Consider the following 15172-nt stretch of genomic DNA (forward strand, 5'->3'; position numbering starts at 1 on the left):
CACCAGAGAGGAAAATCTTCGCCTCCGCCATCCCGAGCCTGTTCTCCGCCTTGCACGTGTACGCGCCCAGGTCGGGGTCCTTCACAGTCCGCAGCAGCAGCAGGTGGCGGTCGCCGCGCGCGTGCGGCACGCCGCCGCCCGCGCGCAGCGGCCGGCCCGCGTGGAACCAGTGCACGCGCGCGGCGGGCGCGGCGAACGCGACGCACTCGAGCTGCGAGCTGAGGCCCGTGGCGGTGTGCACCCAGGGCGCGGGGGAAGACACGATGGGAGGGTCTGGAGTACACACATATTTAAGAGGCGTTCATGCAAGGACAGGGCAATATGTGTGTAGGTGTTTTCTCATCTGCACTGCAGAACCTACGTCTAGAAGTTTCAGAAAGATTAATTCTAGCAAGCTTTCTAGCAACTAACCGAAGTATCGAAATATGTACTTCTGTATTTATCGGGTTGTGACACATGTCAAGAGAAAATTTAAACCTCTCTCATGTAAAGCTGAAAAAAAACACATGCGTCGTTGTTATGTTGCTGTCAGCAATGAGGAAGTTCAGTTTTTTTTTTCATTTTTTAATTTGTTAATAGACTGTTAAACTAAGTCAAAATTTTTTTTTTTTAATTTTTACATATCGTATTATCGGCGCTACGATTTTTTAAAGTTTTGTATTTCTGAAATAACTCCGCGTGTGACGTCAGAGGTTCATTTCCGCTTATTCTCATTCAGTTCTTCCTATTGGTCCAGAAGCGACAAGCAGACCGCAAATCTTCCATTGCTCTCAGATCATAGGTTGATTCACATGAACCAGTGACGTCATTTAAAGTAGTGCGTTTTTATCAAAATATTTTTTATTATTTTTTCTGTACAGTTTCAAGAAACTTTGCCGTACAATTTAATGCTCTAATTTTTACCCCGCGTAAGAAAACATTTTTTGTATCCAATTTCCCGTAGGGCTGAAGTTCCTCATTTTACATCCATGCTAGTTAATCAGTATTTTGATGTTCTGAATTTTTTGTTGTTTGCGTACAGGAAATGCACGATTATCCTTCTTGAAAAGCTATTTTGGAGAGCATAAGTTCTTATGTTCTGGATGGATATCTCTATCTGTGTCTGATATTGTCAACCCGGAATTTTTTACCTCCCGGCTGCCAGACCCAACCTGCCGATTATGCCGATTGGAAGAGCAGTCAGGCAGCTGAACATTATAACATTGGAAGTCGATTTCCTTGTATATCAGTAAAACTATGTTTAAGAGGCAAATACTCTTGCTATTGGAGAGTATAATGCTTTTATAATTTCGGGACATTGCTCAAAAGTTCCTGGCCTGATGTGTTGTCTGAATTTAATGCCACCAGTATTTTGTAAATGCCTAGACTTCCATATTCCTTTCTTTTAAATGTTCTCCAACTTTGTTGTAATTTGTTAATCAATAAAAAATATTTGAATTTGAATTGTGCACTGTCCTGAAGACGTTAGTAAGTCAGATGACAGTTGGCATTGGTTATAAATAATTTAAATGTGTGCATGGGAAGTATGTTTACTGATGATAGAATGACGACGAGAAAGATATTGCAAAGAGAGTAAGTGCTGGAAAAGGAGTAAACGGTGCACTTAAACCACCTTTGCACCTTGCAAATAAATATCTGTCGCAAGAAGCAAAATCAGCAGTTCACGATGGAGTCCCGTGCTGACCCTGATGTATGGGAGCAAAGTATGGGCTTGTACTTGTAACAAGGATGAAAATAGGCTGATCTCTCAGGTGAATGTGTGGTAAAACTATGTACGATAGATGCACAAATCTTGAGATTCGTACATTATGCAAGGCTGAGATAAGTATTATTTAAAAAATCAAGTAAGGAGCTATGTGTTGGTTTGGACTTGTAAAGCGAATGGACAGCAAAAGAACAGCTGAAATGCGATTTCTGTGTTGTACGATAGTTTTACAATGTCGAGATTCGTACATTATGTAAGGCTGAGGTGAGCATTATCGACAACATCAAGAAAGGAGTTCTGCGTTGGTTTGGACACGTAGAGCGAATGAACAGCGAAATAACGGCTATGAAGATTTACGATGCGAATGCTGATGGATGCAGAAATAGAGGAAGACCGAGAATGACAAAGGAGAATAACCAAATCCAACAGACACTTGAACATGGACATGTCATAAGTCGGAATAATCGGCGCGCGTGTATGAGAAGATGTACGGGTGTAGAGAAAGCGATATATGTATGCAAAGGCAGAGTGATTTGGCGTTATATTCTACTCTGCCTATCTGGGAAACAGCGTGATGGATTGTTGTTGTTGTTGAAAATACTTACGCAAAACCACCAGCTGTATGGTAGCTCTTGCTGGATCACCCACTCCATTGGTGGCAATACATTCATATGTTCCACTAAGGTGTCGGCTTGTTGCATTAAATTTCAGCCTTGCTCTATTGACCAAAAGTTCCATTGGTTTCCCCTGCAAAATTTTAATAAACTCACTTAAAAAGCACATACAGAAACAACAACTATAAGGAAAAACGTGATATCACAACTAAAAATGAAAGCCGGGACTTAAACACAGCTACTGTAGATCTTTGATAGTGGATGAGAGATGAGTCAACAGTTGAGCTGCACATTTATTGAAAAAATAAATAAATACAAAATAAGTGTAAAATTACAAAGGTTTTGTACATATGTGGGTCATAGTCCATGATCGATGACACATACGTGCTAAATAATTTCACCTGAAATATAGAGTCATGACTCCAAGAAGCAAGTCAGCGTTTTCTATCGAATTAAATTCATTACATCAACGTCATGTAGTACATTAACATCGTCCCTACCATGGAAATATGAAAAACAAAGGAACGTGGCATATAAAGAGACCACAGGGGGCAGTCAACGCCCAGTCAGCCCAACAAGTCCAGTAAAGTTCAGTCATTCAGTCGCTCAATTCCAGCATTAGTTCAAATGCAGTGTCTTCAACCCATCATCGCCGCTACGCTCGCGCTACACAAACAAGTGCTGTATCTTATTTGTCATGTAATAAATACGCATCAACCAGCAACCTCGTGTCTTCTGTTAATCTCTAACTAGGGTAGGAGCTCCAACTCTCAGCAACATAAATCCTACACATACATAATTTCTACCTCTTTTATAGAGTGAAAATTCTTGTTCGTTTTAAATTAATTTATATACGAGTATATATAAACAGGTTCCTAAATTAGATATTATATCCTAAAATATGGGGTTCAAACCGTCAGTAGGGTCGCAGTGAGTCACATCTTGCTGGAGGGTGTGATTCTATCAAATGCTGCGAACGCCCAGTTGCATTCCACCGGCAACACTACTGACTAGTCCTACTTGTTAGCGTCCACGTCGCGAACCCCGGGCAATGGGATCACACTCATAGCGGTGTGATCACAGCAGATAACGAGAGGATGAAAGGCGAGTTTCTGGCGCCTCAAAACCAAAACCAACCAGCTAAGGGAAGGTAACCCCGACAGAAAATTCCACCAGAGAAGGTAACGGGAAACCGCTCCGGTGATCTTTTTCCAGGAATCACTATGGCGAGTATATCCAATAAGCAGTTGTCCTATCTGCAGAGTAGCGCAGGACACAAATATTTTTGCTGTATTGATCGTCAACGTCGCCTGATAGGACACCGCAAAAAGAAGATTCTAAATGATACATAATTTTGTCTACTGTATGGAGTTTATTATTTATTTATTTATTGGACACTTTATATACATATACACTAAATAAACATATAAGGGCGGGCATATTGCCTTAAGGTAATTTCTTCCTACCACCCAAACCTTTCAGTTTGAGAAAATTATAAATACATGGACATATTGAATCTTCCCAATTTCATACAAAAATTAAAAGCAAAGATTAACAAAAATAAATTTATATATAAAAAAAATAACACCATACTATGAAGAGAGGATAGGAAGGAAAGAAGAAGGATAAAGGAGCAATTTAAATATTTAGATAGTGACATTTCAATCTTGACTTTAATGTAAATAAAGAAGGGGCGTCTCTAACATTAGTGGGTAGATTATTCCACAATCGAGCGGCTACTACTGTGAAAGAGACAAGACAATATTTTAAATAATCCCACTTCGCCTGTTTATCTGAGAGAGCTCATCCAACCTCTTTCACAACACGGACTATCTCTTCGTTCTAGTAACGAGAGAACCCTTTTAATACCCTGTCATCGCTATAATTTTTTTGCCTCCTCTTTCACAGTAGTAGCCGCTCGATTGTGGAATAATCTACCCACTAATGTTAGCATTACATTTTTTTTTAAATTTATAAGTAAGTACATAGTTTAATAATAATTGAAGAAAAAAATATGTTTATACACTTAAGTTTTACTTGCTGTTTAATAATTTTTTGACTATTTTTTAAAATGAAATAAGGTTTTTTTCTTCACGATTTTTAGCTGGTATTAAATTGTAATATATATGTTCTTATATTTGAAGATGATATGAAAATATTCAAAGAGATAAAAAACATTAACTTTTGTAACATTTTGTCCCATAATTTGTCCAAATTAAACATCTGGTGCCAACAAAAAAATTGCAACTAAATATAAGCCAATGTCAAGCTCTGAGATTCTATAAAATAAAAAATCCTATTCTATTTAATAATATGTTAAATCAAATTAAAATTACTGATGTTTCTACCGTGAGCGATCTGGGTGTTTTGTTCCGATCGAAATTATTATTTAAAGAGCACATTATTAAAATATCTAACAAAGCTGTAAAATTATTAGGATTTGTACTAAGAACCGGAAAAGATTTTGATAATATAAACACATTAAAATATCTTCACACATCTCTAGTTAGAAGCCAACTGGATTATTATTCTCCAATATGGTCACCTTATCAAACCACTTTCTCAGGTTCTATTGAGAGAATTCAGAATAAGTTTCTTAGATGTATTAATTTTAAGATGGGTTTTTCTACTAATCAATTGAATTATAACAAAATTTTAGACTCTCTTAAATTAACTAAATTGCAAGAACGAAGGACATCGACCGATCTTACGACGTCATATAAAATAATAAAACCAATGTTTAATGCCCCTGATCTACTGAAGTTGATTTCATTCTATTTACCACCTAGATTAAGCAGAACATCTACAATATTTTATTGTCAAAATTGTCGAACGGTAGCTCAATATAACTCACCTATTGTTAGATTACAGAATACCGGGAATGAATATGCATCATATTTTGATATATTTAGTTTATCTCTGCCTAACTAAAAAAGTAAAGTGACCAACATATTTTTATCAAAAAGAGCATATGAACTTCAGGAGATTGAGTTGGAATAGTTATAATTTGATTGATTAATGTATTTTGTTATTATATTATTAATATTTCATACTCGATTTTTTAAATATTTTTATTTTTAAGGACTGTTTATTCCACATATATGTAAATGGCAGAAATGCCGTATATAAATAAATAAATGTGAAGCAATGAAAATCCCCAAATTAACCACTTTTTAGTCACAAGGAATGGAGGGACCATGTGGCCATGCGGAGCGGTGCGTGAGAGGTGGCTAAGGAAAAGGGTTTGGATCCCAGCAGAAAGTTATACGAATCTCCTACCTTCCGGATCTATCTTGTGTTTTGACTGGAGGCTGGAGATGGCTCTGGGACACTTCACTTCACACTTAATTTGTGGAGGTTTTGCGGTGCGTGGTAGCGGGGCGGTTACGCAGTGCGGAGCGTTAAGCGGCGGCGGTCAAGACGACTCGGTGGTCAATTCTTAACTAAACTTCTACTGGGCGGTGAGGACAGGTAAAGGTGCCGGTATGAATATGGTTGTTAATGTCAATTAACCCTTAAAATTCATGAATGTACAAATGCAAGAAACAGCGACTGTGACTGCCAAACTATAGAAAAGGTCGATCATATAAAATATCTAGGTATGCACATTGATAGTTACTTAAGGTGGAACATACACGTAGATAAGACAGCAACCAAACTAAGGAAAATGATATTTTTATTTAAAAACATTAGAAACATCCTAAACAAAGCAACTTTAATTAATGCATACTATGCTCAAGCACAATCAACTATTAGTTACGGAATAATAGGATAGGGAGAAACAAATAAAACTACATTAGAGCCATTAATAAAAGCCCAAAAAGCCTTGCTAAGAGTATCTAGCAAAAAGCCTTACCAATACTCTACAGACAGACTTTTTACAGAATTTCCAATACTAGACATAAGACAAATATACATAAAGACAATTTTAAGACATTTCCATCAAAATCCTGACAGACATAATGACGGACAACAAATTTACGACACTAGGCAAAGACGAAAGACAATACTTCTGCTCCCAAAGAAAAAAACAAATTACGGACAAAGGCATTATACTTTTCTGGCCCCTAAGCTATACAACTTTTTAAGCAAAGACATATTGGCGAACAAAATGAAAAACAATATTTTCAAAGCTAGAGTACATAAATGGATTGCTAAAAAGACTAGACAGGAAGCTGAGGAATATGTTTCATATATAAGAATGTAATTTTAGTTTCTTGAAAATCCTTTTTCGTTTTATTGATGTAGGTATGTTTTAATTTCTTAAATATTTTATTTTCTTTTGAATTTTTACACAATTGATGTGAAATTATGTATAAATAAATAATACACTGACACTCCGGAACGTGCCTGTGGGCCAGTGGAGTGGCTATATCCATAAAAAAATAATATGCATATTGAATGTACCGACCTATTGTATAAACATTTTTGTTAACTATGTATTTGTATTTTATATTGGATTAAATAAATAAATAAATAATGTGGGTAATATGAATACATATAAAATTTTAATTATAAATAATGAGTATATAATATCGGCGCAACTAAAGGGTGATTGAAAATACCACCCCAGAAGGATTTTTGAGCACGTGTTTTGAGAGTTAAATAAATCAATATGATTACATGGTAAGATATAATGGCATCATTACATTGTAGTTCCAGGTGACTATTGGCGAAGGAACTCCAGTGGCTTTGCATGACATGTCAACTTCCTCTCCTATCTTCACCTGCAGCAGGCCTATCTCTGGGTATGCCACTACTTCTGCTGGATCTGAAAACGAAACACTCATGTTTTGAAACGATTTGGTTTGGTAAGATTTGGTTTGGTAAGATTTGGGATCGCTTTAATGGTTTTGCTTGATTTAGTTTATTTCAGTTCGATTTAGATTGATTTAATTTGATTATGTTTGACTCAATTAGATTGGACTCGGATTTGATTAAATCTATTTTGATTTTATTTGTTATGACTACTCGATTTGATTTAAAATATTTTGGTTTGATTTGTTTTGATTTGATCTGATTTAATTAGAACTGATATAATTTATCAACAATATTTTGAGTTTGTCCCAATTTTTGTAGACAAGGACTGGATTCAACTCCCTGGGGAGCTGTTTATATTAACATATTACAACAGAGATGAAGAACATTTAAGAGAAGGTAATATAGAAGTCTAGGCATCTACAGGGCTTATGACCTGTCAATGGCTGGTTTAAGTGGCCACTTTACACACTGTGTAACATTCACCATTCTGCCTATATTTGGACAAACTCAAAATATTGTTGATAAATTACCTGGTCCATGAAGAAGTAAAGAAATTGAAAAAATAGTATTTTCAGGCGTTGCCAAGTATTTAGGTGAAATAATTCAATTAGATGAATCTCACCCGCATAAATAAAAGTTTCAGCTCTTTAACTTCACAAACATCAACAGATGAAAGAATTGAAGGAATATAGATGTTCAACTATAGGCAGAATGGTGAATGTTACCCAGTGTGTAAAGTGGCCACTTAAACCAGCCATTGACAGGTCATAAGCCCTGTAGATGCCTAGACTTCTATATTACCTTCTCTTAAATGTTCTTCATTTCTGTTGTAATATGTTTATCATATAATTTTCTTAGATTTTCACGGCCGTTCTGATGCACAATTAGTTTTTCTGAGTTATTATGCCGTGTTTTGTTTGTATTATTTTCTGGCATTTCGGATCGCATTACAGCGAACATAATCAGGGTAGATGTTATTTGAGTAGATATATATATATGTAACGTTTTGTAGTCTGACTTGATCTGATTTAATCTGATTTGATCTGATTTGTTTAAATTCTATCTGATTAGATGATTTTAAACAAAAAGATTGATAAAAATACGCGAAAACTACACGTTTAATCCATATTTATTTAATTGTTTATCCCACATTAAACGTGTAAAAGTTTTGCGCTGCGCATGTTTGTAGATCTTAAAATCTTCAATCTAATCCGTTAAAAAAGTTAGAAGCATCAATGTTTTATTTATCGACCTACCACGGTTGCATTCGACGAGAACGCATGTATTAAAAAATTGGGAAGATGTTATTTTTTTGCAAAAGAAAAATTGTATTTGAAAGTTTACAAACAGCTTTCTTTTTTTGTGGATCTCAATCAGATTCTTTCCTTATATTCCTTATAATTTCTACCCATTTATTTCTTTTCACTAGATTTTTGGCAGCACTAAAATAATATTAACTGACATTCAATACGTTTTTGAAAATCGCAATCCTAAATCAAGTGCACCCCTGTTGTTAGAAGATCTTAGTTTGTCATTTGCAAAAACAGTTCTGTATTTAAAAAATATTTATTCAATGTTTTGGAATTCAACCATAAAAAGAATCTAGGTACCAATTTAAATTCAATATTTGAATATTACAGAAGAATTATGTAGGCTGGTGATGTTGCACTTTTTTTCTCTGGGTAACAGCAAATCACGCAATGACGCAACGAAAAGATTGAAATGTCGAAATCAATGTCAAATGTCTCTCAGTATATAGTTTATCCAAAATTCGAATATCAAAAAAGGAAAGGCTCTAGGGTGGACTGCGGAAACTATAGAGCTATCAGCCTTTTGAGCGCTGTTGGAAAGATTTATGGCAGAATACTGATTGAGAGAGTAAGAAAAGTGACTAAAGATAGAGTTTGGGATATACAAAGTGGATTTATGAATGGAAGAGGATGTATGGATCAAATATTTGCTCTGCGAAATATGACAGAAAAGTTCCTGGCTAAACATCAGAAACTTTTCTGCGCATTTGTCGATCTGCAAAAGGCATTTGATAGAGTTGACAGAGAGAAATTGTGAAAGGTTTATTCGGAGTATGGAGTAAATGGTAACCTGACAAGGGCTATTGCGTCACTGTATAAGGACAGCACAGCATGTGTGAAGGTGAATGGGTCATTCACATCGTGGTTTAATATTCCGAAAGGAGTCAAACAGGGATGTGTAATGTCACCATGGTTGTTCAACATATACATCGATAACTGTATGAAAGAACTGAAAGATTTAAGAATGGGAGCAAAAATGAATGGTATAACTGTTAACTGTCTTCTGTATGCGGATGATGCCGTGCTTCTTGCTAGCAGCAAAGAAGACCTTCAATTCTTGGTAACAAAAGTCTACGAGGTATGCAAGAAAAGCGATTTGCTTATGAATGTTCATAAATCGAAAGTGATGGTTTTTGAAAGGGATGAAAATATAACTAAATGTGAGATCAGCGTGAACGGAGATATTCTGAATCAGGTAGAAGAATTTGTGTACCTGGGAAGTATGTTTACTAGGGACGGAAAGGCCGATAAAGATATTGAAAGGAGGGTGAGTGCCGGGAACAGGGTGAACGGTGCACTAAATCTACTTTGGCAAACAAATGTTTATCGCAGGAGGCTAAACTAGCAGTTCACAACGGAGTTCTAGTTCCAACTCTAATGTATGGGAGCGAAGTATGGAATTGGAAAAATAATGATGAAAGTAGGGTGAATGCTGTCGAAATGCGATCCCTCAGGCGAATGTGTGGTAAAACGATGTATGATAGGTGCACAAATGTCGAGATCCGTGAAGTGTGTAAGGCTGAGACATGCATTATTGACAGAATCAAGAAAGGGGTGCTGCGTTGGTTTGGACATGTAGAGCGAATGGACAGCGAAAGAACGACTAAAAGGATATACGATGCAAATGTTGATGGATGCAGAAAACGAGGAAGACCGAGAAAGACATGGCACGATCAAGTCCGTCAAATACTTGAAGATGGACATGTCAAAAGTAGGAATAATCGGCGTGCGTGCATAAGAAGATGTATGAATGTAGAGGAAGTGAGGTCTGTATGCCAAGATAGAGTGTTATGGCGTTCTATCCTCTCTGCCTACCCCTACGGGGAAACGGCGTGATGGTTTGTTGTTGTTGTTGTTGTTGTTGTTGTTGTTGTTGTCGAATATCAAAAAAACTTTTGGTGAACCAGTTAATATCAGACAAGCGAACATTCGGGCTGAACAATGTTTGTCTGAGCCACTAGTACGATATATATTTAATTCTGTCTATAAGGGATCAATTGTGTTGCTTTTAATTGAAAAAAAATCTCTTATTGTTTTTATGTATATTTCATTTTTACTTTCTATGTTTATTCATTTACATATGTTTTATTTTTATTTTGAAAACTAGTATTTTACACGTATCTTAATTTTTTAAAATTATAAATGCTATATTCTGTAATTTATTTTTGTTCTTTAATTTTCAATTACTAACGATATATTTTCAAATTTGTATTTAAGCTTCAATTTTTATTATTACCGGTATGTTTTCCAATTTATATTTTTGTTCAATTTCTTTATTACTAATTTTATATTTTATAATGTGTATTTGTGGTTCAATTTTTATTATTATCGGTATGTTTTATAATTTATAATAATTGTGTCTCATTTATTTACTATTAATGGCATATTTTCTAATTTATTTTTATGATTCAATTTTTATTATTATTACTTGCATGTTTTCTAATTTATATTTATATTGATTTTTTCTAATGTTATTATTATTCTTTGAATTTATTGATTGAATTTAATGATATTAAAAATATTAAAAAAACACATGAAAAAAATAGGGTCCTTCCTAAACACAGGAATTTCCTAGCTAGTCGGGACCTGAAACAAATAAACTCTGTACATTTTAAAACTGTGAAATAAAAAAATAAAAAATAATAATTAAATACTCACATAAAACTTCAATGGCGTGAACTTGGCGTATGACAGACCACGGCTCAGGTCTCACTACCTAAAAATAAAAATAAAAATACAAATACAAATAACAATGTAGCTCAATTATAACTTATGGCATAATAGGATGGGGAGGCACTAATAAATCAATAGCATTAATTCTTCAAAATTGTTTAAATTTCTTTATTAATGTTTTTTTTCTCTTTTCATTTCTTGATTTTATTTCTCCTTCTTCTCTTCTTTTCCTCATCCGCTCCTAAGTGGAGCATGTGGACATCACCAGTTGCCTCTAGGAGATCCTATCGCCAGCCAGCACTCTCGCTTCTTCCCATGTCAATCCAGCGCCCCTTAATTCCCCCGAATGAAGTCTAAAGATCGTCATTGACGACCTTCCAGGATGGCGTGAGCCCGCGGGTTTAAAGAAGAGGCAACTTGGGTTTAGGTTCTCCTGAGGCATACGCAGAACGTGTCCAAGCCAGGCCCACCGCCGCATCCTCAAGACGCTCGTTATAGGAGGCTGCTGCTACTATTATTTATTCCTTGACTTTCTACTTATTTTTTTCTAAAGTTATTGATCTTGAGGTTAAAATAAAAATACTTTGTCTTAACCATCCACTTAATATATTATTTATTAACCGGCCAGTCTCAAAGCTGTATTACAGCAACCGTCCTGCCTGAATGTTGGCTTGCCTGCTATTAGTCTGGTAAAAGACTTTTCATTGATAAGTAGGTACCTAGGTACTTGCTTGTGATTAAATTCCAAAACTAAAAACGGCTAATATTCAAATATTAAATTTAAGCAGGTACCTAGGTACTTGTTTATGGTTGAATTCCAAAACATAAAATAAATATTTTTTCAAATATGGCATTCTTTTTGCAAACGTCAAACTCCGGTTTCTCATCAACAGAGGGGTGTACTTATGTAGTAATACGATTTTTAAAAATATATTGAATTAATTATTATTTTAGTATTACCAAAAATCCAGTAAAAAAAATGGGTAGATATAAGGAATTTAAGGAAAGAATCTGATTGAGATTCACAAAAAAATGCTGTTTGTAAACATTGAAAAACAAACTTTTTTTATACAAAAAAAAAAAACAACATCTTTCCATTTTTTGTAAATGAATTCTCCTCTAATGCAACCCTGGTAAATTGACGAATAAAACATTAACGCTCCTTACTTTTTTTACATATTGGATTGAAGATTTTTTATTTCTACGAACACGCGCAGGGCAAATATCTACATTTCGTTGAAAACCGCACGTAAATCGGTTAAGCCGTTTAGGAGGAGTTCTGTGACACCACACGTACAGAGGAATTATATATACAAAGATAACCACAAAGTTAGTTTTTCAAAAATATATTTTAATTTATAAAGTAAATAATTATGTTAACGCTTTAAATTTACAAATTGTTTATTGAACTATCAATTAAGATTGACATAGAGCAGGAAAAAGAGAGTTAATGAAAAATTGACAGAGATATTAAGCATTTATACTAAAATATTTCTAACATTGGGTGTTTATCCGAGAGATGATTCCGAATCGACTTCACAAGATGACTTACGAAAATCATCACCATCATCATCTTCGTACCCAGTGGTGCATAAGGCACCAAATTCAGCGCATCTCAATATGTAGAGGAGATCCCAGAGGAATGCTCATACGAGGTTTTCTTGTAATTTTAATTATTTGACACCAAAAACACGTGCGACTTTTATTTTATTTTATTTTTGTACCGCAGCAGGCCAGGAGGCCCAATCACGGTGGTGAATTACATCACAGAACACCCAGGGTTGAGAAAAATCACATTTAATTTTTATGCTCTCACCGGAAATCGAACCCAGAATCTTCTTCCTGTTTGTATTTCTCTACCGATTGATTAAAAAGCCAGCTCTATTAACCTCTCGATACCTACACTCAGAAAGATTGTAAAAAAGATGGAAAAAATATAATAACTAAATTTATTTTTTACAGTGACAACTTTCTAACGCCTAACTCTTATATGTTAATAAGACAGAACCTAGCGACATTATTTTTTGTATCTAGGCGTTCGTTTTACCAAACTGACAGTTATGTCGGAATTTAATTAGACTTCAAAATTTACCTATTTCTCTCTTATATTTTTAAAAAGCTTTTAAGAAAAAAGTGCCAACCTCGAAACGATAAAACATTTAGATAAATCGTAATTAAAGGAAAAGTTGCTCGGTGTAGCAATTTTTTTTCACTTTTTATGCATAGATAAACGTATCGACGGGTTCTAGACCCATTGGTGTAAACCAATGTACTTACATCAAAACTTGATGATGGGGGGATCAGTAGTATATCTTTGTAGTCGGTCGGGAGAATTTAATCTTTAACTATGACCTCATACTGAAGCTATGTCATTTTAGTGCGTAGATCTGTGTACCGTGACGTACGCTTCTCCTTGTTTCATATCGACGTACCTACCCAAAACATGAAGGGGGGTTGGTAGTGTATCTTCGTAATCGCTAAAGAGAATTTATCTTCAATTATACCGTCAAGGTGAAGGTATGACGTTTCATCTTACCATCATAATCGAGGCCCTATCAATGTAGGTTTGTAAGAATTTAAAGTAATTTGATCCCAGATTGACAATTGACAAATTGTGAGATTAGAAATAATAAACAATATAAACTCACTTGTAAGACAGAGGTATTTGTATACTGCATTAATTGACCCCAGATTGACACCGCTAACTACAAATTCAATACCATGCTCGGTTAAAATAGATCCCTGGAGGCGATTACAATCGGAATGTACGCAAGCCATACTCGCACGATGACGATATAGTTATTTATTTATTATTATAACTATTAAATATATAAACATGTACATTTTTTTAAATATACATATTATAAAACAATGCCTATTAGGAGAAGACCAGTGCTAAGGCAGACTAACATATATATTTATTTTTATATCTCCATATACATACACCAAAGACCACCAGACCAAAGGTCTGTGGTTCGAATCCCACTCTACCCCAACTTGATACCCATTTTCTAATACTGAGTTATTTACAACTCGTTAAAAATGGCCCTCAAAATTAAATATTTGGGTATATCACAAGAACGTAAATATTTATTATCCTTTAAAAAAATAAATTTATACACGTGTATGTGAGTTTAAAAAAAAATATGTGTGTACATACACACATATACATGCATATATACATACATATATGTATATATACACATACATACATACATATATGTATACAGGGTGTTCTTTAAACCCTGTCACATCCGAAACCACGATGATCAGTAAGACCAAGAAGACATATTGGCACATTAAAATAAATGTTTAGCACGAATAAAATTTACAAAAATAAAATATTTGAAAAAACAAATGGTTGCTTACTTCTTTAAGGGTGAAGCGAGAAGAGGGGAGGGGCGAGTCTGATACACCGTCAACCACATGCACGCCCCCCTAGCTTCTCCCCTGCAGACATTTATTAGGCATCCTGATGTCACTTAACTGAGATGGATATGTTCTCATTATCACTATAGCTGCATTATCAGAATGGCATGTGATGTTAATGACCTTATCTCCCTTAGTAGATTCACTATTTTTTTTTATTCTTAAAAGCGTTTTTTATATATTTATTCTGCTTGTGTAAGAAAAGGTTTTTTGGCGTACATATTGTTGTGCTATATTTAGTTTTAAAGGTGCTAAACTTGCTTTGTTTCTTTGTTGTTCTCAATATGTGTTATTTTTTAAATTTTAATATTATTTATGTCCCGAATTGAGTTGTTGTAACTCCTGGGTATGTAATTCAACGTAATATACTTGTAAAATACTTTGTGTTATATGATTTATAATTAAATAAAAAATAATAAAAAATTGATAATTAAAATTAAAATTAATCCAGGTAATATCGGGGTATAAATTAATAACGTAAATGATAAAATTATTTAAATACAATACAGAATAGTATGACAAAGTAAAGGAAAATTAGCCTAAAGAAAGGAATGAGGAAAATAAGCAGTTCACAATGGAGTCCTGGTCCCGTCGCTGATGTATGGGAGCGAAGTATGGACTTGGAAAAACAGGAATGAAAGTAGGCGGAATGCTGTCGAAATGCGATCTCTCAGGCGAAT

General features: G+C 34.8%; 1 protein-coding gene across 1 annotated transcript in view; it reads right to left on the reverse strand.

Moving 5' to 3' along the window:
* LOC148273872 (neurotrimin-like) overlaps positions 1-15172 on the reverse strand; it is a 47083-nt gene that overhangs the window by 12089 nt on the left and 19822 nt on the right. The window contains exons 4-7 of the mRNA XM_088238027.1: positions 11049-11106; positions 6969-7090; positions 2311-2452; positions 4-273 (exon numbers count right to left, since the gene is read on the reverse strand). Of these exons, the coding sequence (XP_088094153.1) occupies positions 4-273; positions 2311-2452; positions 6969-7090; positions 11049-11106 (592 nt within the window). The remainder of the gene's footprint in view (positions 1-3; positions 274-2310; positions 2453-6968; positions 7091-11048; positions 11107-15172) is intronic.

Source organism: Micrasema longulum, unplaced genomic scaffold (genome assembly GCF_059751315.1).
Source record: "Micrasema longulum isolate JH-2025_06_02 unplaced genomic scaffold, ASM5975131v1 h1tg001820l, whole genome shotgun sequence".
Classification (NCBI taxonomy): Eukaryota; Metazoa; Arthropoda; class Insecta; order Trichoptera; family Brachycentridae; genus Micrasema; species Micrasema longulum.